The 27,947-nt window shown below is 44.6% G+C and overlaps 1 protein-coding gene across 3 annotated transcripts in view; it reads left to right on the forward strand.

The window, feature by feature from the left end:
* Positions 1-375: 375 nt before the first annotated feature.
* Positions 376-27,947, forward strand: part of NTAQ1 (N-terminal glutamine amidase 1) — a 44,153-nt gene continuing 16,581 nt past the window's right edge. The window contains exons 1-6 of one of the 3 annotated variants that reach the window (XM_027582688.2): positions 376-623; positions 4,977-5,076; positions 6,202-6,252; positions 10,083-10,231; positions 11,108-11,232; positions 27,747-27,924. In XM_027582688.2, coding sequence (XP_027438489.1) covers positions 535-623; positions 4,977-5,076; positions 6,202-6,252; positions 10,083-10,231; positions 11,108-11,232; positions 27,747-27,796 — 564 coding nt within the window. In that variant the 5' untranslated portion in view covers positions 376-534 and the 3' untranslated portion in view covers positions 27,797-27,924. Of the gene's footprint in view, positions 624-4,976; positions 5,077-6,201; positions 6,253-10,082; positions 10,232-11,107; positions 11,233-17,994; positions 18,693-27,746; positions 27,925-27,947 lie in introns of those variants that run through there. The other 2 variants (XM_027582601.2, XM_027582781.2) reach the window with 2 other exon arrangements.

Genomic DNA, 27,947 nt, shown 5'->3' on the forward strand with positions numbered 1-27,947 from the left:
CCATCCTCGCTGTCACCGCCGCCCAGAGCATGCCCGGCCCCGCCCCAGCGGACTCGAGCTCGGCCAGCACCGCCCCGCCATGGCTCCACCCACGTGCCTGGGTCCCGCGTACCCGGAATTACGCAAGCCTCCTCGTCCAAGGCTCCGCCCGCTGGAAGCCCACGACGCTCACCGCCCCCCCCTACCCCGCAACCCATCCGCCCACTTCGCCCTGGCTCCGGAACCTGCACCGCGCATCCCGCCTGGGCTCCGCCCACCGGAATCTGCAAAACCCGCGCAGCCCGGGCTCCATCCATCCGGAACTTGCACCGCCTTCCTGGGCCCCGCGCGCCCGGAACCTGCGTCGCTCGCTCCGCCCAGACTCCGCCTACCCAGTCCCTGGCTCCACCACCGGGGAACTGTACCAGCTGCCCCGAGCTCCGCCCCGAGGACCCGCGCGGCCAGCCGAGCGCCGGCTCCTCCCCCGAAGCCTGCTCGCGGGACTGGTGCAGTCGCTTCGCCTCGGGTCCGTGCCCTGGCCCAAGCTAGCCCGCCATGGAGGGGGATGCCCCCGCCGCTGCAGCCGCCCGCTACCAGCCGGCCAGCCCCCCGCGGGACGCCTGTGTCTACAACAGCTGCTACTGGTGAGGGGGCGCGGGTGCAGCCCCCGGCATCTCCCTGGCTCCCTGGGTCTCCGCGTCGCAGCCGGGCCCCGCCTCTTCTCAGCCCCTCCCTGGGGGCGCTCTGGGCCTCCACTGGCGGGTTTTCCCGCTTGTGGGATGAGGGAGCGGGAATGGCAGCCCTCGTCTCTTGAGTGGAGCGTAGGCGTTTGGAGGGGGGAGGGGCGGAATTCCCAGGAATGGTAGGGTCGGTGGTGCATTACTAATGCCCGGCGCTTTTCGCTTGCACATTTCGCAGCAGATCTCAGTGCTTGGGGCCCAGGAAGGGGAGTTGGAGGCGGAGGGTGGAGCGCGGAGAACCTTTGCAGATTACTCTGCTGAAGCCTTTGTGGTTTCACACTCATTTTAATTTTGGAAGAGAATGGAGGAACGGAGATTTTGCAAATAACTTTCGCAAGGTCATCAGCTGATAGCGACCAGGAATCCACTTCAGACCTTCTTGTATCAGAAACCGTCATGAACCACCATGTTGTCATTATCATACCCATTACATTTACATAGCACTTGCTGTATGCCAAACATTGTTTTGATTCGCTTGTGTAAACTAATTCATTTGAGCCCCACAATTACCCTAGGAGGTAGGTACTTTTGTTATCCCTGTTTTTATAAAGATGAGAACACTGAGGCACAGAGGGGTGCAACTAATTTGCCTTAAGGCCACATGTCTTGTGAATGAAGAAATGGGGATTTACATGTAGAGAGTTTGGCTCTGGAGTCCACACATTATACCCCTGTCCCAGGCCACCTGTGTGGCCGAATCACCCCTCCTGGAACCTTGGTCTTTTTCACTCCCACACCTGAGTAATGATTTCTTCCCCAACCTCCAGTTGCAGAATAAACCTCAGGCCCATCTAAAACTACCTTTTCCTCTAGCTGGTCATCAAACCAGTGTAACCAAGACTTTAACATTTGTTCAGCTCTGACTCCTTGTCAGGGCTCGTGCCAAGTGTTTCCATCCATGGCTCGGAGATAGGTTCTATGATTTACCTCATTTTATTAGTGGAAAGGGAGCCTTATAGGAGTCCATGATTCTTAACGACTGCACTTTATTTCTGTCTTACTTCTCACCTAAATCCCCTTAGTTCTTGTCCCTAACGTCCATTCGTTGTTTTATTTATTCATTCGGTAAATGTTTATGAGGCACTTGGACTGTGTGGTGCACAATTGTAGGCACTTTGGGATACAACACAGGGTAGACAAATTCCCTGTAAGATCTCATGGTTCATATGTTTTGGTTCAGGGAAAGCAGGCAAAACCAAGTAAAGCATGTTTGGTGTTAAGTATTATGAGAAAATAAAGCAAGGTAAGGGATGGTGACTCACTTTTTCATGATGGATATTTAAGGAAGGCATTGTTGATAAAGTGGTATTTGAGCAGAGATCTGAATAAAAAAGGGTGGGAGCCTTGTGGATATTGGGGGAAGATCATTCTAGGCAGGGGAGCAGTGGTGCAAAGGCTCTGAGAAGGAAGGGTGCAGGAGTGTTCTAGGAACAAGGTAGCTGGGACAGCTAGAGTGGAGTCATCTGGTGGAAGCATGGCAGGGAATAGACATCTCTTCAATAGATGGTCTCCTTTAAGTTCCTTCAGCCATGGGCCAGGCCCTCCTTGGCTGTCAGTGGCTTGTTCCAGTCCTTCCTTACAGGCCTCTGCCCAGATCTCTCCTATCCCCTCACGTCCTGAACCTTAGCTGGCTTCACACTGCTGAAAGCCGTTCTAAATTCACACGAGCCCTAGAATCACCTGGGAGCTTGTAAAGCATGCAGATCTTACGGTCCCACTCCACAGAGAGTCTGGATGTGTGAAGAGTGCAGTGGAGGAGTCTTAGCTCGTCCATTTATCACATTTTCAGGAATACAGTTACAGACAGTGAAGTCTGTCTCCTGAGCATAGCAGGTCCTTTCAGATCTGGTCACCATGTGTTTCTCCAATCTCATTCTGAACCTGCCTTCTATTCTAACCCAGGGCTTCTCAGCCATGGCTTTATTGACATTTTGAGCATGCTAATGTTGTGGGGGGCTGTCCTGTGTATTGTAGGGTGTGCAGCAGCATCCCTCGTCTCTACTCACTAGATGCCTGTAGCATCCTCACCCAATTTGTGACAACCAAAAACGTCACCAGATAGTGCCAAATGTTCCCTGGGGGGCAAAATCGCCTCTGGTTGAGAACCAGTGTTCTGCCCAGTCTTAATCTATCAAGGAGGTGCACCTTACTATGCTTGCTCCTGCAGGTTCTTATAACTTGAAATAAATGCCTCTTTTCTGCTTCTTTAGTCAGATGTTATTTATCTGTTCAGAGCCAGCTGAATGATAATAGTGGTAACCGGTATTTGTGTGGCACTAGGTGGTTTGCAGAGCATGTCTGATTCAATTGTAATTGTTTTGTATTCTTTGAACAGTTGAGCACCTGCTATGTGTCAGGGATCCTTCCCTTCTGCATGCTTCTCTGACCTCAGCCCATCACCAGTAGCCCTTGCAGAATCTTGACCTTAATGCTGCTTTGTTAGTCTTTCTGCTACAAAATAATCAACCAGTAGGTTGGAACATTATTATTACAATCTCCCCCCCTTTTAAAGAGGTACCAGGACTCACACCAAATCTGAGGGTCTTCCTATCCCAACAGTAACTCCCAGAGTTTCCAAATATAAGCACCCCCTCCCCCCCTTTTAAGTAGGCTTCATGCCCATTGTGGAGCCCAACACAGGACTTGAACTCACGATCCTGAGATCAAGACCTGAGCTGAGATCAAGATTTGGATGCTTAACTGACTGACTGAGTCACCCAGGTGTCCCAAGGCCCCCCTCTTTTAAACATCAAATGTTTCTTGAGATCCTCCTATATGATATTGTATCCTGTATGATATTGTACTCATAAAAAATTGATAAAAGACTACAGATTCAGTAACGCCTATGTTTAAGTTTTTTTTTCTCTTTGTGACATTCATACATACTTGAAAAATAATAGACAAAGTTTGTCCATTCACATATGTATTCAGCTTGCCAACAGTATTTGTGGTACACTCGGATTCTCAAACTCTTCATGTTAACTCTGTTCTCATCCTTGGGGCTGGGGGAGGGGAACAAACAATGAGAAGCCACTGACCTATACCTCCTCCGTCTTCCTGTGTCCCTCAAAATTAATGACTCTCTTCTATGCATCTTTTATGGCCGCCTCTGATGCTTGCTTATTTATGGATCTGTATGTCTCCTCTCATTGTCTGTGAGCTCTAATTTATCATTACATCCTCCAAGCACTTAGCATAGTGCTTTTACATCACAGCCTCTTGAAGATGTCTGCAGTCAACTCCAGAATGTCTACAGGCTGGACAGAAAAATGTCTTCTGAAAACTTGGTCTTAGAACATCCAGGTTTTGTTTGGAAGTTAGGCTTTGACAGATTGAGTCACGAGTACGAGCAGAGTGTTGATGCAGCTCATTTTGAACAAAGGTGCGGTGTGGCTCATTAGAAAAAGATAAGAATCCAGAGGCTGAGCTGTGAATACTGCCAGCAATGATTGATTTTGCCTGTGTGGGAGTATGCCTGTGGCTATCAGGGTGGCTTGGTTTCATGCACTGGGCATTGCTTTACTTAGGTGATTCTGACTACTGCTTTAAATATCTGAAGGCATGTCATAGAGAAAAGGAGATTCATCTGGGGAAGAAGTGTAGGAAGATGGATTTCAGTTCAGCATGAGAAGGGACTTCCTAAAAGTCAGAACCTCTTTTGTACCAGAGGGATGCAGGGAATCCCACTCAGAGTCTCCCTCCAAAAGAATTCCTCGGCATATCGTGTAACTGCTCCCCGGTCCTTTCCAGCCAGAAGCCCTCCTCCCCAACACACTCATCCTGCCCCATCGCTAAGGGGAGCAGTGAACCAATATTAACTAAGATTTGTCAAGTGTTTATGGTATGATTATCCCCATTTTACACATGAGAAAAGCAGATACTCAGGTCGGGATGTTCAAAGCTTCTTACCTTGTGAGTGGCTGAGTTGGAATTCCAGCTGTATCTCAAGTCCCCGGATCCAAAACTTAGGGAGTACTGATGGAGCATCTTATCAGTTATAAAATGCCTCCATGTGCAAGCACTGCTGGGGCAGATAGCGAGCATTCTGTTTGGAGGGAGGTCGGCGCACAGTATAAATTGGGTCACACCTTGTTGGGGATGTTTTAGAAGAGGGTCAAACATCAGTCAGTTATTCGATGAGGTGGTGTTTAAAGTCTCTTCCAACTTTTTTATGTCTTCATCAGTCTTCTGTTCAAATTTGAAAGACACAGAGCACTATTGCTTAATTGTACTGATTAAACTATTATTTTATTTCAGTGAAGAAAATATTTGGAAGCTCTGTGAATACATCAAAAACCATGACCAGTATCCTTTAGAAGAGTGTTATGCTGTGTTCATATCTAATGAGAGGAAGATGGTAAGTTGGTGAGTGATTGCAGAAAGAGAACAAGAGATTTATGGTGACAATAGGAACTAAATACAATATGGGGTCAGCACTGTCCCAAAATGTGCTTTATAAAATACAGCAACATTTTAAAGTTTATTTTTGAATGAGTTTTTTTTTTTTTTTCCTTTCAGGGCACAGTTGAGTTAGAAAAGTTTAGTCCCTTATTTGTAGGTCAAGAAATAGGTGATGGTATACACAGATTAAGTCCCTTTTCTTTAGGTATTAAGTTAGAGCTTTTTAAATTGCTTAGGCTAGAGCCACATACTCTCAGGTTTGAAGGAAAGATGTTTTTGTCTCTGGAGTTTAAATAAAATTATGGTAAATTTACATGAAGTTTTAAAAAAGCAAGCCTTTAAAAAAAAGTAAGCCCTTAATATTTTGTAAAGCACTTTAAAAAAATATTTAAAGATTTATATTTTTAAGTAATCCCTACATCCAGTGTGGGGCTTGAACTCACAACCCCAAGGTCAAGAGTCACACATGCTACCAAATGAGCCAGCCTGGCACCCTGTGAAGCACTTTTTGTAAGCATCATCTCATTTGATGCCAGCGGGAACATGGTAAAGTAGGCAGGCTTCAGACAACTATCTCCATTTTATAGATGAAGAAATAGGGGCTCAGGGAGGTCCCACAAATAATGTGGGAAAGCAAGACTTGAACCTTCCAGGCCTTTTTTTTTTTTTTTAAGATTCTATTTATTTATTTGATAGAGACACAGCGAGAGAGGGAACACAAGCAGGGGGAGTGGAAGAGGGAGAAGCAGGCTTCCCGCCGAGCAGGGAGCCCGATGCGGGGCTCAATCCCAGGACCTGGGACCATGACCTGAGCCGAAGGCAGACGCTTAACGACTGAGCCACCCAGACACCCCCCTTCCAGGCCTTCTGATTGCCTGTTGAGATCTCTTTCTACTCTCCAAAGAACATCAGATAATTTTTGCATTTTCATTGTTAAGAACACTTGGAAGGATTTAGATTTCTTCTTCATTCACCTTGATTGTTGGTTGCTTAGAAATATTTTATATTTATGTATTGCTTTAAGGAATTTAGTAGTGGTATAATTGAAGTTGTGCCTTATGAAATTGGTTATATTTTGTAGATACCTATCTGGAAACAACAGGCAAGACCTGGAGATGGACCTGTGATCTGGGTAAGATGGTCAATTCAGAGAGCTTCTGGTGCATTCGTACTTGTAATTCCTGAGTGGTCTCTATGTTTTTGTTTTTGTTTTTTTTTTTAAAGAGAGATCATGAACAGGGGGAGAGGCAGACAGAGAGGGAGAAGCAGGCTCCCTGCTGAGCCAGGAGCCCAATGTGAGGCTCGATGTGGGGCTCGACGTGGGGCTCGATCCCAGGATCCTGGGATCATGACCTGAGCTGAAGGCAGACGTTTAACCATTTGAGCCACCCAGGGCCCCTCTCTATGTTTTGGTAAAGCAGAAGTGATTAGAGCAGTAGAGAAAGGCTATGATAATTATTGATAATTGACCTCTTGGGAATAGATGTTATTTTGTCTAGGGTAGTACTTACAGACACGTTTTCATTTAATATAATTATTATTACAGGAAATATTTTATTTTTTAATTATTATTATTATTATTTTTAGTGAGCTCTACGCCCAATGTGGGGTTCGAACTCATGACCCCAGAATCAAGAGTTACATGCTCTACCGACTGATCCAGCCAGGTGCCCCATATAGGAAAGATTTTAAATAGCTGATGTGGCAGATATATTTGTGATCTCCTAGGCTGTTACCCATTTAACACTGGAAGGAACTTCAGCAATATCTAGTCCAGCTGCACATTAGAATTATCTAGATACCATGTTAAAAGTATAGGTTTCTGATTTAGTTGATTTAGAGAACGTTCAGGAGTTAGTGTTCTTAGCAGACTCGTGAGTGACCATGACTAGCATTTGAAAAACCTGGATCTACTGCAGCCCTTCCATTTTTCGGGTGAAGAAACAAGCCCCGAAGAAGAGTGAGAAGCTCGAAGTTATCTAGTTGATCAGTGGCAGGACGGGGTCTCAGCCTGGGGTCCTTTCTAGTACACATCTAGGTGTCACCTTAACCTGTCCCCCTGAAGAATTGTTTATGCTAATAACATGAAGATAAAGTAAAAGAAAAACTCCATTCATGATAATGTAACCAGCATCTATTTCTTTTTTTTTTTAAAGATTTTTATTTATTTGACAGAGACACAGCGAGAGAGAGAGAGAGCACAAGCAGGGGGAGTGGGAGAGGGAGAAGCAGGCTTCCCGCTGAGCAGGGAGCCTGATGCGGGGCTCGATCCCAGGACCCTGGGATCATGACCTGAGCCGAAGGCAGATGCTTAACGACTGAGCCACCCAGGAGCTCCCACCAGCATCTATTTCTGATACTTGTTTAAAATAAGATATCATTTGCATTGGTTTCATGCATTTATTTAGCCTATATTTAAATAGACTAAAATCCCTGGCCTCACAGAGCTCACATTCTTGCCTCTTTTACCAGCAGGTGATTTGCTGTGCTAATATTAAAGCCCAAGTCCAGTTTTGGAGTTAAGTCCCCGTCCTCCCCTTGGTGTCTTTATGAACTGGACATGTTATTTATCTTATCTTCAGTGTCCTCCTCTGGCCAGTGGCGTTGCGAGCCTTAAGTGATATAATGTGTGTGAGGCATTATTCTGGTACCTGGTACAGTGTCTGGTACTGGTGCTCAGGCTTTTCTTGTTAGCAACAATAGCTGCGTAACCCTTGTTGCAGACTGTCCACGTGCCCTAGAAGTCATCCCTGTTGCTGAACCACTCAGCTGACTTTGAGTCATGATCTTTCTTCTTGTTTTAGAGAAACTTGCAGGGAAAGGACCTGTAGTCATGTCCCCCTTGTACAGCATCTCATGGCACCCCAGAATGAGGTTCCTGTTATGAGAAGTCCCCCCACACCTTCCAGCAAATGTATCTTTGCCTCATTGCTGTCCTCTTGTAGGAAATCGGTACCCCTGGTGGGTAGAGACACCCAGTCCCAAGAAGCTGATCACCTTCTAGGTGGGTTTCCCTCCCCCTAGCCCAGCTTGGTCTCGTCCAGGCATCTGGGCATGTGCTGAATCCAACTCAGATCTGTGAGGCTGCTGCTTGATCTGTATTCCTTGACTCCACATCTGTGCTATAAAGGTGACTTGGAGTTGAGGCCTGCTTTCCCTCTCCAGTTCACCAGCCATCCGGGATGTGGGGGTATGGACCCAAACTACTGGGAGGTTGTGGATATTCATTACTTACGCGTTTTCCACAAGCTGTACTTTCTTCCCGGAACACACTCCCCTCAGGCAGGACTCAGCCATGGCAGCCTTTCCTCAGTGACATGTTCCTTGGCTTTTGGACCCCACTCCCCTCCATTTCTGGGTTGGCTTTTAAAAAGTGTTTACATACATAATCTCCTTAATTGTCCCACAGCCCGCTGTGGGAAGGGGAGGGGCCAAAGTTTGACCTGAAGGCCCTCACCTGTAGCCTCCTGCTCTTGGCCACCCTCACGCTGTCTGCAGCACTTGACTGGTGCCCACTCTCTGCTCCGGGAGCTCCTCGAGGGTCAGGACTTTCCTTTCTCATCTTTGCATCTTTACTTCAGTCACACAGTTTCTCACAGGCAATAGAGAGTATGCACTTCAAAGCCACTGGAATAGGAGGGAGGCGATGTCAGGAGAGAAACAGGTTTTGGATGAGGCAGAGACTAGAGACTCCTGGAGAGAGCCAGCACGCAGGGGATGGCTGCGGGGGGAGAGGTGGAAAGCTTGCCGCGGAAGGACGGGAATTACACGGACGCACCCAGTAGAAGGGGGGCTGCTCTCACTTTATTTATCTGGAGGGTAGCATGCATTAAGGGGAGTGCAGGGCGTAACCATCCATTTCTGATGCTATTTCTGCCTTACGAAGATAGCATTGGAGCCAAAAGAAGCTCTTTAGTTTTTGATGGCAGAGCATCTCCAGTGATAATTAATCACCTTCCTCCCATCATAGGGTCGATGAAACAACGTTTGAGAAAGTGCTCTGTAAGCTCTGAAGTACTAGAAATATAAGGTGATGGGACTAATGCAGTACTAATGTGAGCCTTTTATCTCCCAGTCCTGTTCTCTGTGAGAGCGCCTTTCTTCCAAGGGACTCAGAGCATCTGACTGCCCTCATGCCCCTCCATAACTTCCCTCCCGTCCCTTCTAGCCATTAGCTGGTGTTGGGCAGTGCCCAGCGTCGGGGACTGAGCGATGCGTCACAGCTGAGCCACACAGGGGATGCTGTCTTCATCTTTCCTCCTTAATGGCTATAGACCGGGGTTGGCCTGTTTAACAGCAACAACACTTTAAAGTTCTTTCACGTTGCAGGCTAGCCCGAGCAATCGCCTTTGTTAATACTTTGGAGGATATCCTTGCACACCTTTTCCTCTGTATTCATACGCATGCATGTGTACTTTAGAATGCACATGTGTGTCTTCATATACACATAGCTTTTAAAAAAATAATATATAGTACATGTTTTGCAATTTACTCTTCCCATCCAACTATGTAACATAATCCGTTTTTTCATTTTCTGCATAAATTTACCTAGGTTTTTTTTTTTTATTTGGTGGCTGCATTGTGGCTTATTCCTCTCGTGGTGGGCTTTTGGTTGTTTCTGAATTTTCACTATTGTAAACAGTGCTGCAGAGATTTTCTTTGTATATATATACCTTTACACGCGTATGGCCATTTTTTTCTGTAGGATGGGTTCCTAGAGGTAAAATTGCTAGGTCAAAGGGTATACATTTAATGTATTGAACATTTCCACTACTTAAGTGTTCCCTGTCACTAGACATTTAGTCTTTTTTTTGGGTTTTGTGTTTGCTTTATTTTGCTATTTTAAGAAGGGTTGAATTAGTCTTGTATTCATTGTTAATGATTATATATGAGTTATTACTGTGACCTTGGAATTCACCATCAAGAAGTAACTTGGTTAACCTCAGCAACTTTTACTTCTAGGATTACCATGTTGTCCTGCTTCATGTCTCAAGTGGAGGACAGAGCTTCATTTATGATCTTGACACTGTGCTGCCATTTCCCTGTCCATTTGACACTTACGTGGAAGATGCCTTTAAGTCTGACGAGGACATCCATCCACAGTTTAGAAGGTGAGGAGATTCAGGATGGATTTACCTACTTTCTGAAGTTAGACCTTGACAGTTGTACAGAGAATTTGTGTGAGTGTGTGTGTGTGTGTGTGTGTGTGTGTATGTGATTTTCTATTTTTTTGGCATTTGTTTTGCAAATATCACTTGATTTGGCATCACCATTGAGTTGATATTTAAAAATGATGTTATACAGAAGATTCAAAATGTTTTGAAGTTTTAAAAGTTGTCCAACATATAAAAGGTTGGCATTCTTTTAAAAATGTGTGTGATGGGGCGCCTGGGTGGCTCAGTCGTTAAGCGTCTGCCTTTGGCTCAGGTCATGATCCCAGGGTCCTGGGATCGAGCCCCGCATCGGGCTCCCTGCTTGGCGGAAAGCCTGCTTCTCCCTCTCCCACTCCACCTGCTTGTGTTCCTGCTTTCACTCTCTCTCTGTCAAATAAATAAACAAAATCTTAAAAAAAAAAAAAAGTGTGTGTTATGAGATCCCAAACGTTTTCTGAAAGCCATTTTGGGGATTTCTGTCATACATGTGTATGTGGGTGGGTGGGTGTGTGGGTTGTGACCTTAATGATGAGAAAATTGAAGGGTTTGTGATGGCGGCACCTGAACATTATGCCCTTTACCCCCGATACACAATTGAGTAAATAAAGGCACCTGGATATATTTCTGTGCCTGTGTAGTTTTGGATTTCAGCTGATCGTTTCTCAAGGCTTCTTTAGCAGGTGATAAAGCTGCATAGATATTTGTGTATTACTAATAGTACAGAAATGCCTGGGTACTTTTGTGTATGTCATAGAAAATGAGTCTGTATAAAAATTGAGCGGGAGTTTTACTATGAAACCTTCCTAATGTAGGTGAATGTTGCTTTATCTGCAGGAAATTTAGAGTGATCCGTGCAGATTCGTATTTGAAGAACTTTGCTTCTGATCGATCTCACATGAAAGATTCCAGTGGGAACTGGAGAGAACCTCCTCCATCATATCCGTGCATTGAAACTGGAGGTGAGCCAAAGATGCCTTCTCATAGAGGTTTCTGATCACCGTGCAGATCAGCATTGCCTCTTAACCAGGGACAAGAAGTGTGTGTTATTCTTTGTATGAAACTCCCTGAGTTGTAAGAAGGTAATAGGGAGCACAGATGTGCGTATTTATTAGATTCAGAAATTGAGGCACAGAGACCAGGACTTAAGCGTAAGAGCTCGCGGGGAGGGGAGGTGTTCAGGAGCAGAACCACGAGACCTGCATACCGCCTTGCACACTGCCAGGGTATTGGGTGTGCCTACTGATGGGACACTGAGCCTCTGGAGGTCTGCGTGCTTGGGTCATTTAACAGTGGGACAAGTAGCACCTTGCCATGGTGGGGTTTCATGTTAGGGTGAAAGTCCCTAGGGCATCCTTGCAATATGTGAAATATCAATTCCCTGGCTCTGTGATAAAATCTGCATTAGAAGGAAGTGAGATCTAGGAGGTTTTATTGTACCACTCATCACATTTATGTGCTTTTAGGCATCAGTCCAATTAATTTCTGAGATTTAAGTAGATAAAGAGTTCTTCACCCTATTACTGTTGTTTGGCATTCACATGAGCTTGAAACATTATTGATGATTGTAAGTAATTCACAACGTTTGCCATTTCTTGGTGAGGTCATTCCGTCCTGGGGCTTGGACCTTCTGTGTGAAAGTTCTCTGTAAGCTATACAACATACCAGAAAAATAGGACAGTGGCAATCGGAGTTGAGCAAGGAAGAAAATAAATATATTTGGTGTATTTGAACACTGAAAGAGGATTCAAACTGATTTTTGAGGCTACCTCTGAAAAACTGTCTCATGATTTTAAACATTTATATTGGAGTTGCTTTTGGGTCTGCCAGCCTGCTTGCTAGCCTCAGCGTTAGAATTGGGGACAGCTCCTAGGTTAGGAGGGGGTATCATAGATCTTCCTTTTAGTCTCGGGCAGCCTGCCGTATAGGGTGTGGCCTGGGACAGCGTGCCTTCAGCCACCTGCCGTTTCTCTTTCAGACGTGAGCACCCAGCGCAGAGCCTAGCACATAGCAAGCACTCAGTAAACACCAGCCTGTCAGCCCGGATCCTCTTTGAGTCATTCCTTTTGTTTGTTTGTTTGTTTGTTTTTTAAATAGTTTTTTTTAAGATTTTTTTATTTATTTATTGAGAGAGAGAGAATGATAGAGAGCATGAGAGGGAGGAGGGTCAGAGGGAGAAGCAGACTCCCTGCTGAGCAGGGAGCCCGACCCAGGACTCGATCCTGGGACTCCAGGATCATGACCTGAGCCGAAGGCAGTTGCTTAACCAGCTGAGCCACCCAGGCACCCATTCCTTTTGGTTTTGATGACTACTGCCCAGTAGATGCTATTTTGTGCCAGGCTTTGGTGCCAGCCACTTTACATAGTAGTTTAGTAGAATTTTTACCACAGCTCAGGCAAGCTTTATTTTGCACATTTGATAGATGTGTAAAGTGAGGTGCATGAAGATTAAGCTCTTTGCCTCGGATGCACAGCGAGGCAGGATGAGGAGGGGGCATGGTGGTGGTGGTTTCTGCCTTGTGTGTGATTAGTTCATCAGGGACCTTCTGAACTTGAGATTGAAACTAAAAGGAATCTGCTCTGAAGTGTGGGGTGAACATGTGGGTCTCCCATGTCATAATTTAACGACACTGTAATGTTCTCTCATGTGGTAAACTCAGTACTTCAAATCCTGTGTTTATCAAAGGAATATATTTGAAGTTAGGATAAGTGAGAATTACTTTTAGCTAATTAGTAGTGTTTTATAAAAAAAAAAAGAAGGTTAAAAAAAGAAAAAAAGTGGTTCAAGAAAAATATTGAACCTTAATGTCTGTTTCAGGTACTTTAATAGCACTTTTCTCCATCCCCTGCATTCAGTGGCGGGTTTGACTCTTAGGGCTTGAATTTAGTACATTTGATATGTTGACCATTAGGATTATATGATTAATAATTTTGGTGGCCATATGTCTGCAAGACCACTCTTTTTCAGTTCAGCATTTAGTGTATTTTAAAGAAAGGAACTATTTTTTTTTTTTTGCCCCGATGAGAAGGAAACTGAAATTTATAGTCATATCACCTTGCCCTGAAGAGTCAGTTCCAGCACTAGCCGCTGATGGCTCAGTTTTTAAAGACACTTCTGAAGTCTTGGGCTGAATTATAGAGCACACCAAATGTCCCCCTCTTTCTGAGTCCTTTCCTGCCTCTTATCCGCATATACCTGTGATCTTCTTGCTTCCTAATGTCTAGTAACACTGGCTAATTTGAGCCAAGCTGGAGGATCAGTGTTAGGGAAACAAATGTTATAGTGCCTCGTGGGGGAGATTAGAAGAGACAGATGTTTACTTATTATACCTTGATCTCTAAAAAAAATTTTATATTTTGTGTTTAATACATTGATCTTTTTACATAATGAATGATTGCAGATCATAATCAGTTTTTATTTAATTACATTAAAAAGTCTTAGAAAACAAAACAGAAAAGGGGGGGTGCCTTAGAAAACAAATGTTGTATTTCAAAAGCTGAGATTTCTTTTAAAAGCAGTTTGTTAAAAATTTTCACAGACTTTTACTGGCCTCTGTAGAGTCTGGCACCCACCCACCCAGGTCAGTAGGAACTGCCACTTCATCATTCCTGATAGGTGCTCGTCTTCCCTTTATTTCTGGTTACGTGGTAATCCAGCATTCCCAGCTCTCTGATGACTTCAAGAAAAGTTCTGTGTTTGCTGATTATCTAGCTTTTGTGTTAGAAGCGTGTTAGCAACTCTGTTTTAGTTTTCTACATCCTCCGTGCTTACCTGCATTTTCGAAAGATACAGGTGTGGCGTCACGGATGCTAGGCTTACATGTTTTTGCTTTCAGTTGTTTAAAGGCTTCTCTCTCTTGTTTTCTGCTTGCGTGGGCTCTGATCTTGTATTTGTTTCTCTGAATGCTTTCCGCTCTGCATATTTTTTTTTTTTTAAAGATTTTATTTATTTGACAGAGAGAGAGAACACAAGTAGGCAGAGTGGCAGGCAAAGAGAGAGGGAGAAGCAGGCTCCCCACTGAGCAGGGAGCCCGATGCGGGGCTCGATCCCAGGACCCTGGGATCACGACCTGAGCCGAAGGCAGACACTCAACCGACTGAGCCACCCAGGCGCTCCTCCGCTCTCAATATTTTTAAAGGTTTTTTTCTTTGTCACTATTTTTAGCATTTTGATTAGGATGGATTGTAGTGTAGTTTCCTTTAGGTTTATTCCTGAATAACCTGAAGATTATTCTGAGATCCTGAGATTGGTGGATTTATAGTTTTCATCAAATTTGAAAACATTTGGCCATTATTTCCTTGCACATTTTTTTCTGACCACCCACCCTCCTTTAAATTCTTGTCCTTCAGCTACGCATGTGTTAGATGGCTTGATATTATTCCCATAGGTCAGTGATGTTCTTCTTTTTTTTCAGACTTTTTCTGTACGTGCTTAGTTTTGAATAATATAATTTTTTTAAGATTGTATTTATTTATTTGACAGAGAGAGCGAGAGAGGGACCATAAGCAGGGGAGTGGGAGAGGGAGAAGCAGGCTTCCTGCAGAGCAGGGAGCCTGATGTGGGGCTTGATCCCAGGATGCCGGGATCACGACCTGAGCCAAAGGCAGACGCTTAATGACTGAGCCATAATTCTTTTATTTTGTCTGTAAATTCATTGCTCTTGTCTTCTGCGTTAACTAATTTGTTGTTAATCTCATCCAGCACATTTTTTAAAATTTTATATATTTTTTTATGTCTAGAAATTCCATTTTGGACTGATTTAATGTTTTGAATTTCTCTCTTCATCATGCTCATGTTTTTCTCTACCCTTTTGAACATATGGGGCATGTTTATAATAGCTGCTCCTTGTCTGCTAGTTCCATTATTTCTGTCATTTTAGTCCATTTCTGTTGATTGAATTTTCCCCTGGTTTTGGGTCATATTTTCCTGTTTCTTTGTGTGATTTGTAAAATTTGGTTGGAGGCTGGACTTTGAATTTATGTTGTCAGTTGCTGGGTCTTGAGGTCCTTTTTAAAAACAGTGTTGGCATGCAGTTAAATTACTGGGAGTCAGCTGGGTCCTTTCAGGGCTTGTTTTTAAGCTTTTTTAGTGTAGGTCCAGAGCAGCCTTTCATCTAGTGCTAATTTAGCCCCAGTGCTCTGGTGCAGCCCTTCTAAGGACTCTACCAAATGCTTGTGCCTTACAAGTTCTCTCTCCCCTGACTGGGGGGGGACTATGGAAGTTCTGGCAGTTATTAGATCGACTATATTCTTGGGTGCTTCTTTCCTGGCCCTGGGAAGTCAGTCCCAGCCAAAGACGGGTGTGTGTTGTGGTCAGGGTGGGTGGGGAAAGGTGTGGGGGGGTCTGCTCTGCACCTCCCCATCCTGTACTCTCTGCCCCCCTAGGTCCAGCTGCCCGGGCCCTCCCGAACTTAGATGTTTGTCTTCTCACTTCAGGGAGACTGCCACGCTGGGTGTGTTCCCCTCTGTGTGCTGGGCCCCGGACACTGCCCCTGAGGCCAGTAAGCCGGAGGGATGCCAGGGCTTCCCTTACTTGTTTCTACTTTCTTAGGAATCCCAGGTGTGTGCTGCTTGTTGTCCCAACGTCTGGAAAGAGTTGCTAAATATATTTGCATGGTTTTCTGTAAGTTTATGGTGGAAGTGCAGTTTCTGTAACAATTTTTTGATGGGCAGATACAGCAATATGTACATAAAAATTTTTTCTAGTGTGGAGAATTTTTTTTCAAGATTTTATTTACTTATTGGACAGAGAGAGACACAGAGAGAGAGGGAACAGAAGCAGCGGGAGAAGGAGAGGGAGAAGCAGGCTTCCCACTGAGCAGGGAGCCCGATGCGGGGCTCGATCCCAGGACCCTAGGATCATGACCTGAGCCGAAGGCAGACGCTTAACGACTGAGCCACCCAGGCACCCCTAGTGTGGAGAATTTAAATCATATACCAAGCTAGACAAAATCGTATGTCAGACTTTCAACAGTTATCAGTTCATGGCCAGTCAATTCATTTGTATCCCATCCACTTTTCCCCTTCTCGTATTATTTTGAAGCCAATCCCAAATACTGTGTCATTTCAACTCTAAATATTTCAGTATGGATCTCTAAAATATAAGGCTTTCTTTCTTTTTTTTTAAAATATGACCACTATACCGTTATTACATCTAAAAAACTTAACAGTAATTCTTTAAAATCATCATATAGCTCTCTAGCCAGTGTTCACATTCACAGTTATAAAGTCATAAAGTCAGGGCACCTGGGTGGCTCAGTTGTTAAGCGTCTGCCTTCGGCTCAGGTCATGATCCCAGGGTCCTGGGATCGAGCCCCGCATCGGGCTCCCTGCTCAGCGGGAAGCCTGCTTCTCCCTCTCCCACTCCCCCTGCTTGTGTTCCTGCTTTCACTGTGTCTCTCTCTGTCAAATAAATAAATAAAATCTTAAAAAAAGAAAAAAGTCATAAAGTCATCATCCTTTTTTTTTTTTTTTAAGATTTTATTTTTAAGTAATCTCTACACCCAGCATGGGGCTCGAACTCACGACCCCGAGATCAAGAGCCACATGCTCTACTGACTGAGCCAGCCAGGCGCCCCCATATCATCTTTTTTTTGTACAGTTTCTTTATTTGAATCAGTGTCCAAATGAAAGCCCCACATTGTGTTTGGTTATGTCTCCTAAGAGTCTTTTTTAATATATAGATTCCTTGCCCAACCCTTTTTTTCCTACGTATTTGTTGAAGAAACTGGGTCTGGGAGAAGCAGTGTGGATTTTGCTGATTGTATCTCTTTTGTAGCCTCTGAATTTCATGTAATTGGCAGTTGAATCCAATTAATTGGCAGTTTGATTATTCATGCTTTTTTTTGTTTTTAAAAATTTTATTTAAAATCAATTAATTAACATATAATGTATTATTAGATTCAGAGGTAGAGTTTAGTGATTCATCAGTTGCATATAATACCCAGGGCTCATTCCATCAAGTGTCCTCCTTCATGCATTTTTAAGTTTTTATTTTGAAATAATTTTAGACTTCTGAGAAATTTGCTAAAACACTATTGAGCATTCCCATATACCTTTTACTCAGATTCCACTAATGTTGAATTTCATATAACCATAGTGTAATTATTGAAACCAAGAAAATGATGTACTTGATATAAATATATTGATCCAGGGGCGCCTGGGTGGCTCAGTCGGTTAAGCGTCTGCCTTCGGCCCAGGTCATGATCCCGGGGTCCTGGGATCGAGTCCCGCATCGGGCTCCCTGCTCGGCAGGGAGTCTGCTTCTCCCTCTGCCTGCTGCTCCCCCTGCTTGTGCTTTCTCTGTGTCAAATAAATAAATATTTAAAAAAATATATATTGATCCAGTACTGTTGACTTACAGACCTTACTTAACTTTTGCAAGTCTTCCCACTAATTTCTTTGCTCTGGTCCAGAATCTACCCCACGACATTACATTTAGTTGTTCTGTCTCCTCAGTCCCCTGCAATCTCTGACAATTTCTTTTTTTATCCTTTCTATAACTTTTACAGTTTTGAAGAGTACTGGTCAGTTATTTGGTAGAGTGTCCCCCCAGTTTGGGTTTGTGTGATGTTTTGTCATGATTAGATTGAGTTACGCGTTTGAGACAAGAATACTGCAGAAGTGATATTGAACCCTTCTCCACTTGAATACTTTTCCCTACTTTTGGTCCCTGGGTTGTTTTATTGTGTTTTCAATGGACATTTCTTTCATGAATTTTTTAGATTCCAAAATGAACCTGAATGATTTTATCAGTATGGATCCTGAGGTAGGATGGGGAGCTGTCTACTCCCTATCTGAATTCGTACATCGGTTTGGCAGTCAGAACTACTGAACTTGACATCTGGATGTAGAACCATGGAGAAATTCTAGGACACGAACAGTTCATCCCTTCATTGGGGACAGCAAACACTATGGTACATTTGGCTTGGAATTATATTTTCCTCTTTTAATTCAGTTGAGTTGAAACATGAATGAACGAAAGAAATTAAAAAAAAAAAACGGTTTTTTTTTTTGGATATGTTAGGTTGAAACTTGATGTAGTGTGTATTTGCTAAGATATTCCAACACTCATTTGTTAAAACATGTGATAACTTATGCCAGTAATTGCTTTTGTTATGATAAATGTGTGGACTTTGTGTCTGTTCTGGATGTTTTGTTTCTCTCCAGCTACACTGTAAGCTCCTTGAGGGCAAGGCTGTGGCTCATTGGTCTGTGACTCCCTCATGCACCTCAAAGTTGCCCATAAAATGTGTGCTGGTGATTGTACTGCTGCTTGAAGAGGGCTGGTACTGTGAGCTGAATCAGCAATAAGTATTAGTCTTTCTGGACTATTATGTTCTTAAGAAAAGATTGCAGCCCTCTCAGGCTTGAGTGTTATTTGGCCTATTTATATATGTTTTTTAAATAAAATTGATTTAAAAGTAATTTTGTTTTGAAGATTTTGTGTCACCCTTGATGATCTGAGATACCCAAGAATATCTTACTTGTAGACGGGAACCATTACTTTAAAATACATGTATCGATCTTCCTTCTTGAAGATGTTTTGGAAATTTGGCTTTCGTCATATAATTCCAAATGAAAGATGTTTGGCATGAAACTGGCATATACAGTGTTAACTCTCACGCATGTCTTCATGATTCTCCTGTAACAGTGAGCAATTTCTGAAAGCAAGGATGTCCAGGCTTTTGATCTTAGATGAGTTTTCAGATTATTGAGAAACTTTCATTTAATGTAGATCCTCTGCCTTGTGCTATGAAGGGACACCTGCAGTTGTTACTCAAGAATCAATCAAGGGAAATGTCATATATCCGTTTGGTTCAGCTGACCAGGAGGCTTCTGGGGGAAAGTGAATGAACCTTTGGTAAGAGGAACAGAAACACCACCTCTTAAGTTATTTTATAATTTAGAACTAATTATAGACCTCATACTTACATATCTTTGTTGACTTTTAGATGGTCATTTAAAAAGCATGCGGCTAAAATGAAGAAGATAAATTTTGGCAGGCTATAGTACGGAAATGCTTTGTCTTGAGCAGAAAGTTTCAGAGGGACCAAAAGATTGTAATCTGATTTACAAACTGCATTTTTAGAGAGTTTTTTTTTTGCCAATTTATGAGCAGGTTTCCAATCTGGTATTCATAATTGTGTCTAGTACAGACAAATCAGACAGTGTGTGTGTATAAGTTTGAACTTTGCAGCCAACTTGTCTTGAAATTGAAAACCCCTTACTTCTTGCCAGTGTAGGAAGCACGGTTTAAAGTTTTAAGCCTGTTAAAATGTCCAGTGGTCACAATCTTGAGTTAGAAGCAAAAGAGGACATTTGTTGTTTTTTTCTACCTACCACTCCCCACTGCTACAGCTCCTTCTGGGAACCTCTTCTTTGTACATTTTGTTTAGTCCTGGTGGCCCAAATGGAAAGGCCTTTGGCCTAAGCTGGAACAGGCTTGGAGCCAACCCTGGACAAGTCTAAGAATGACCTGTCACAAAGTCCTCTGGATTTGCTGTATTGACATTCAAGGAGAAAAAAAAAATCTCTCCATGAGGAATGCTAAACTAGGGGCCTGGGAGTTTGGGGCTCCCCATGGTGGGCATCCTGACTGCCACTGAAGGGCCCATTGCAGAATGCCGCCCGGCAGAGCTGAGAGCAGAGCAAAAACCCTGAAGGCATTTCTGAGTGCCTGGATCTTTCTGTTGCTTCAAGCCAGCAGCAACTTTGGAACTTCCCAGTTACATAAACCAGTGGATTCCTTTTTCTCTTCAGCTTGTGTGAGTTGGATTGCCGTCAGTTTTAACTGAAAGGTAGGTTCCCTTGCAAGATTTTTCTTGAAAGTTGTTTATCAGGAACTGTACTTTTGTCTTTCTATGCTTAATTTTTCTCTAAGGTCAGGGTTGCTTCTCCTTATACCCAACATGTGTGAGAGAACTGAATAAATACTGATAAATGCTGTCTGTTTGCAAAGAGGAACTTTCAAGAAAAGCAGGGGACTAAAATAGAATTTGTAAGTTGACTATGAAAATAAGAGAAATGAGGTATCTCTGAGAATCTGACACATGACGGAGCAGGGAAGCAAATTCCACAATGTAAAATGGTTCCCAGGTCAGTAGAACTGACTCTCTGATGGGAGATACTACCATGGCTTGTAAGAAGGTTTATGTCTTTCAGAAGAGGGGTTGGTTAGCAATGAAAGTAAAGGCAAACTGTTTTGTGTGTATGGTTTTTTGAGTTTAATTTTTAATTATTTTAAAAATAGGTGGTGCATGAGCATTATGCAAATTCAAAATATATAAAAGTATATGGTAAAAAGTCCCCCGTCCTTCCATTTTTTGATTTCTCTATCCAGAAACAATCTGTCTTCAGTTTTTTTTATGTCCTTCCAGGAATTTTTATGCCCATGTTAGCATATAGGTATTATATATTAAGTTCTGTTTTTTTTTTTTTTCACCCCCGTAAGTGGTAACATTCTAAACATTGTTCTGCATTTTACTTTCTAAAGTTAAAATACTTGGATATTTTCTAATCAGTACATGTTGAACTTCCTCATTCTTTTTAAGGGTTACATTGTATTCTGTGGTATGCATGGTCCATAATTTCACAGTCCTTTTTAAGTTGTTTCTAGTCTTTTGGTATGACAAAACTGCTTGAAGGAACATTTTCGTCTATGTGTCTTTCTAACAGTTTCTGAGTTAAATTTTGAAAGTGTAGACTGCTAGTTGTCCCACCGAATGCATGCTTTTTTTTTTTTTCCTAAAAATGGGAATCGCAAATGTTCTCTATAAAGGGCCAGATAGTAAATACTTTGGGCTTTGCATGCCATAAGGTCTTTGCCATAATTGCTCAACTCTGCATGAATGTATGGCTGTGCTCCAGGAAAACTGTTTATAAAATCCAGGGACTCGAGGGTTTGACCGTTAGGCTATAATTTGCTGTCCCTTGTTCTAGAGTAAGAGTTGTAGCTGATGTGTGGCTGTTCTGCCAGGGACTACAGTTCCCAGCCTCCTTTGCAGCGAGGTGTGACCATGTGACCAGGTTCTCACCATTAGAATGTAAGGGGTTGACGGTGAAACACAGCCTACCCAGTCCTTTACACCCCCTTGCCTACTGATGGAGCGGTTGAGCACTAGAATGACCTCGGAAGCTGCCCATTGAAGATAGCAGAGCCACCATCAGCCTGGACTCCTGAATGACCCTATGGAGCTGAGTCTTATACGTGGAAGTCCTCAGAGCCAACCTTGTGTGTTTCTTTAAGTCACGGAATTATTGGGTGAGTCTTGACTTAGCAGTTTGGCCCTCCCTAAACAATCTAGTGCCCATTCAGGCACTTGTGACAGGGTATTTTTGGACTGGGTCAGAAATTGTGATGTTCTGTGTGGAGTCAGATCCTCTGTGTGCTTGTGCAAGCCACCCCTTCGGTGTCCTGCAATGTTGGTGGAATTATTGCCCTTCACAGAATGTTCAGGAACACTGAAAAACAGATGCCCATTATGCCCATTAATACCTCTTTTTTTGCATGAGGTTAGGAGCCTTGTGGGAAAGATGCCAAATGAGCCCTGTTTTCATTTATGGTTCATACATGTTCAGGCCTATCTGATGGCCTAGGAGTCCTGAAAGCAGTCCTTGCTAGATGAGAGAAAAACAGGTTCCTGAGAGAAAATGACACCCGAGTTGGGGAGACATACGGCTGAGTGGTTCAGGCCGATCGATGACTGGAGATTAGAGGGACTGCAGGTGGCAGTTACGGTGTGAGGTGTGCCTCCCCGTTGCTCCCCCTTCACAGTGCACTCTGGCCTCACCTCCTCCACCTTCGTGAAAGCCCCGTCTTCTGGGAATGAAAGGAAGGAGCTGTCAGGGCTCAGCATGGCTCTGTGAGAACCTTGGAGGGAGCTGGTCTTGGTCAGGAGGAGGAGATCAGCATTCTGACAAAGGTTGGAGTTTTGGTGGTTGAGTGGTTGATTCAGAGCAACAGAGCAGGAGCATGATTCTCTGTGAACCCGTTTCATCATGACTTTGAAGTAGAAAATGACCTTCTATGGGACTCGCAAGCTGGTGGGAACTTGAGTACACTCAGCTTGTAATAATGAGTGCCCCTGATGCTTCGTGGAAACTTTTGGTGGAGAATGCTTTTCTAAAAAGCTGGACTTGGTGAAGGTGTGCTTAAATCATCAAGATTTGGGATTACTATAAATGTGATAGGTTTGTACTTACTAGTGGTTGGAAGCCTGGGACATACCAGATATATACCATTAGGGGAAGAGGAAGTCATACTCATTTGCCTTGAATAGATTTTGGAGAACAGAGGTAGAAGTTACAAGGAGGTAATTTTCCTACTTCTGTCCGTCGCTCCTCCCCATCTTCCCTTCCTCTGTCATCCATCCACCCCCTGTCTGTTGCATGCCTACCACTTGCAAAGTTAGGCCATGGTGAGCAAGGCAGAACTGTATAAAAGAAGGTAGATGCAGAGTGCTCAGGTTTAAGGGACAGTGAGCTGCCACATCACTCATTAGCAAGTAAGCAGAAAGCTAGCCTTTGCAGAACATGGTCTACAGAAATCTTTTGATAAAAAATTGGCACTTAAAAGATTACACTTTGAACAAACATAAGCCCAACTGAAGAACTGTCCTGTAATTATTTAAAAAGGCCTTGGAGGAAGGAAGTAACTATTGTAGTACAGAAGGTATAGAACCAGAAAATGTGGAAACATATGAAGATCCCAAGGAACAGAAAGGAAAGTCCAGCCTGAACCAGAATTATTCACTTAGCTGCCCTGTTCAGGGGTGATCATCAGCTCTCTGGTGAGGACATGCTGGAGACTCGTATCGGCACCTGCTGCTTCTGTGTGTTGGGTGCAGGTGTACATGTTGAGTATATAGAACTCCTTCTGGAGGTTAATGACAGTCTCTGCAACAAGTCCTTCTGTCACCTTCACAGAACACTGAGGTAAAGAGGCTGTCCAGTTATAATGGCAGTGAGTCTCCAGGCCGAGTGCTGGAGCAATTACAGTCCAGCGTCCGATACTCGCAGGGACAAAAAGGGCTAAGTCGTCCCCCATAAGACATTCTCTTGCAGTGTGAGGTGCATGGAGGATGCTCAGTAAACATTTGGTGAAGGAATGAATGTATGTTTATGAGGTTCTCTAGATGCATTTCTGTTAGCGATGTTAATTATAAAATCAATGAAATGGTATGTGGCTGTGCACCTGAAGCAGCTGTAGCCAGTTGATGAGATTGAATTTGGTTGTGGGACACGCGACTGACACCACCAGAGTCATTTTGCTCTTGGTGAAGAAATGACAGGAGTGCTCTGTGGGAGGGCTTCTCGTTGGGTCTTCCTCGGCCCTCGGTCTCACTGTGCTCCCTCCCAGTCTTCTTGGCACATTGTCTGTGCCAGTTCCGAGAGCCTTCGCACGTATCTCCGACTAACTAGAACATTCTGTCAAGAGATCTACTTCTGTGTGTGCTGTGGCTGAAGAACCCGGAGGGGACAATATCCCTGTATTTCATACTTGTAGAAACCACAGTGTAGGTTTAGCCTGTTGTAATATGGCAAGGGGGCTGTGGTCTGAATGTTTGTGTCCCTCTCCCTCTCCCAAATCCGTATGTTCAAATCCTAACCCACAGAGGTGATGGTATTAGGAGGTGGGGGCCTTTGGCAGGTGATTAGTTCCTGAGGGTGGCGCCCTCATGGATGGGGTTAGCACTGTCCTGAAAGAGATCCCAGAAGTCTCCCTAGCCCCTTCCCGTGTGAGGACACAATGATAAGTGTGCAGCCTACGACCTCAGCTGGCCATGCGGGTACCCTGACTGGACTTACAGCATCGAGAACTGTGAGCAATAACTTCCTGTTGTTTTTAAGCCACTCAGTCTGTGGTATTTTATTAGGGTGGCCTGAAAGGTTTAAAACCAAGAATTCCTAACGTGCAGTCCCAGCACACATTGTGTATGATGATATGAGCACATTTTTCTGGAGCAAGGTCCCATGGCTTGTATTACCTATTTATTCATTTAAAAATATTATTATTTTTACCTACGGAAGGGCTGCTCCGTGCCAGGCTCCAGGTTAGATGCTGCTAACTGAAACCAGAGTAGCACCTGCCCTTCTGTGGGTTACGGGTTGACGGTAGAGACTGACGTCAATCAAAGAATCATGCAAATGACCACACAATGGCAGCTGTGCACCCTGCTATCAAGGAGAGGTAACAGCTCCGTGAGGTGGGAGAAGGATCTGGTTAAAGGGGTGGGGAGGCCTCCTGGAGGAGGTGTTTCATCCGTCTGACAGATAGCTCCTACTCTGTGCCAAGCACTGTTCCTGCCCCGGTGATTGAGCAGTGGAGAAAACAAAGCCCCGGTGCTCATAGAGCCTACATTCTGGTGGAGTGGACAGACGGTGAACATGTACGATGTGTAAAAAGGTGGTTGCTCTTTATTGAGTTGGGGAAAGATTGTGGGTGGAGCCTTTTGGGGGAGGAAGAGCAGGAAGTTTCATTCTGGACATGTTAAATCTGAGATGCCGGTTGGATGTCTTAGATGAGATGTCAAATAGGAGTTGGATAAAGGAGTCTGGGATTCAGGGATGAGATTCAGGCTGGGAATATACAATGGGGGACATGAGCCAGTGTTTGAAGGCACAGGGCTGTAGGAGATGACGGGGATGCTGGGTGTAGATGGGGAAGAGGTCTGGGGACCTAGCCCTGGGGACTTTTACATTTAGGGCTCAGGAGAGTCGAGAAGGTACCAGAAATGGACAGAGAGGGTGGGTGGGGGCAGGAGTGGGGGTTGGGGGACGAAGAGAAAACCAGGAAAGTCCAGAGGGAGAGAGGGATCAGATCAGATGTTGCTGATCAGTAGAGTAAGCTGAGGAGGACCAAGGTGACTGTTGGCTTTGGCAACATGGAGGTCTTCAGAGCAACGGGGATGGAAGTGGTTGAATGGATTCAGGAGAGAACGGGAAGAAGGAGGCAGAGTACTGTAGTAAAGGGAGCAGAGAAATGGGGGAGCTAAGGGGAAAGGGGACCAAGGAGAGACTGCTGTGTCCCTGTCCCTTGTGCAGTTCTTCCTTTATGAGGAGATTAACCATTTCTGCCCCTCCAAAGAGCTCTGATGATACCAGAGGCCTGTCCTCCAGGCCTGCCGTCCTCGCCCACGGGGCTAACACCACTCAGCTCTTGCTCTGGGGGTTACTCCCTATGACTAGATCCGTCCCAGGTTTGTTCGCTCGCTTCGCTTCGCTTCGCTTCGCTTCTCTTCTCTCTTCTTTTCTTTTAGATTTTATTTATTTGAGAGAGAGCAGAGCGAGAGAGAGAGAGTGCACGAGCAGGGTTGAGGGACAGGAGAGGGACAAGAAGGCTCCCTGCTGAGCAGGGAGCCTGATTTGGGGCTCGATCCCAGGACTCTGAGGTCACGACCTGAGCCAAAGGCAGACGCTTAACCGACTGAGCCCCCCAGGCGCCCCCCATACTGTCTTTCTTGAGCATCGACATGGAGGAAAGAATGCTGGATGGCCTGCAGGGATATTTCATCCTTGGGCACTAGCCCTAATAAGACTCCCTGCTTTTTTTCTTGTCTCCTTCCCACCTTGCCATCGATATCTCCACAAAGCAGCCAGAGTGGTCTTTTAAAAATACAGACCGGAGCACCTCAGTCCCCTGCTTTAAAACAACAAACCCCCGTCCCTGCTACTCGACGGTGGCTTCAACGGGAACTTAAGACAAAATCTTTCCGAGGCCCTCAAGGCCCTGCGTGGTCTGGACCGTCCCGCCTCTGTGGTTCCAGCCCCACAACTCCCGGTCCATGCCCCTTCTTGCCATCCCCATGAAGGTTGTGTTGTGAACCAGGCCGAGCCCATTCCTTCCGGAGGGACCTCACATTCTGCTTGCTCTGGCTTGCCCCCTCCTTCCCATATCTTCTCTGGGCTGACCGCTCCCTGACATTTCGTTCCCAGCTCCAAGTCCACTAATCCAGGCTGCCCGACCAGCCAAGGTCACGTCACTTCATCACTTCTTTCCTTCATAGCAGTTGTCACTAATGGAAATGACCTTGTGTATAGATTTATTTAAGAGCCTGTTTGCTGTCTCCCTTCACCAGACCAAGGGCGCTGGCTCTGCCTTACTCAGGCTAGCAGTGTCTGGCCCTGTAGGTACTCAGCAAGTATTCCTCGACTGTTTTCATGAAGGAACAATTCTGTCGCCAGCAGAGTCTGGAAGATCAAGTCTCCCAACCACTGCATCTCTGGATAATGCCGGGAAAGTGCTGTTCAATTCTTGCCCCTTGGATTCCTCGCTCTGATGAGGTTCTGTTCCGTTTTAGATCGTGCTGGCCTTGCCCACGCAGCTTTCTTTCACAAACTCTCAGGCCTCTGCTCTTTCACCTCTCGGTCTGGAGGGCACATCACAGATGACTTCTGCAGGTGGCCAGGATCGTCGCGAGGTGATTTTATTAGCGTCACCCACACTCTCAGTGGGCTCCCCACTCCACAAACGTACCCAGAAAACACGTTGTCCTGTGTCGGACTGTGACGGTGGGGCTCAGGGGATGTCCCCCTTTCCTCCAAGCTGACCACATAGCCTGGCACTGGAACGGACTATCTCTTTTACCCTCTCAGCCATGGAGAGTGTGGCTTTGGCTGTGAGCTACAGCAGGTGTCTGCTGGGGCCAGGCTTTTAATAACACCCGTTTGTTAACAAGGGAGCAGTCAGAGCTGAATTTCGCTTAGAGTTAGCAGACAGGCTTTCCTGAGGTTTCCATGGGGACCCGGAGTTTTAGAGCAATTTCTGGGAAGACATTGGAAAGAAATTGAGGGGCAAAATGTTAATACAGTCACTGTGCTGGCACACACTGTTTCTAGAATCGTGGGTGATGAATGAGTCACTTCCCACTCAAGGCCCACAGGGTGCAGAGCTGTTGTGATCTCTAAGGCCAGGTGTGGAGGAGGCCTAGTTCCTGCACTCAGAATACAAGAAAAATCAGGTTTCAGTCCTTAGTCACCATTACAGCTGTGCTTTTTGTTCACCACATGCTGTGTTACCTTGGGGAAATCACTTAACCTCTCTGGGCTTTGGTTGTTTCACTTAAGGTTATTTTGAGATTGTGTGTGTGTGTGTGTGTGTGTGTGTGTGTGTGAGAGAGAGAGAGAGAGAGAGAGAGAGAGAGAGAGAGAGACAGAGAGAAGTTTTCATACTCTGAAAGGATTAATACTCCGAAAGGTAAAGTGTTTTAAATTGCTAACACTGGTTTCATGCAAAATATGTGCCATATCTTTTTTAAATGTCATTTTAAAGCGATCCTTTGGCTTTCCCATCCTCTTAGTCTGTCACTTAAATGACTTTGTCACCTGTTGGGCTTCTAGGCATCTTGGAAACTTAAAAAAACAAACCAATTTGGCTCCACCTCTGTGGAGGGTAACCCAGATATTTATCTTTAAAAATGACCTATAAAAATACTCTTTGACTTAGTCATCCCCGACGTAGGAATTTGTCTTCCAGATCTGCACATATGTACGATGCGGATAAACAAGTTACTCACTGCAGCCTGAGGATAACAGCCCAGGATTGGAAACCACCTGCAGGCCCGTTCCCTGGGGCCTGATGGGACGAACTGTAATCCACCTGTAGAGGAAAATATTGTGAAGCTGTGAAAATAAATGAGCCAGGCTGCTCCTTAAGCTGAGTGGTGATGTTTTTATT

The sequence above is a fragment of the Zalophus californianus genome, chromosome 4 (assembly GCF_009762305.2).
Source record: "Zalophus californianus isolate mZalCal1 chromosome 4, mZalCal1.pri.v2, whole genome shotgun sequence".
Classification (NCBI taxonomy): Eukaryota; Metazoa; Chordata; class Mammalia; order Carnivora; family Otariidae; genus Zalophus; species Zalophus californianus.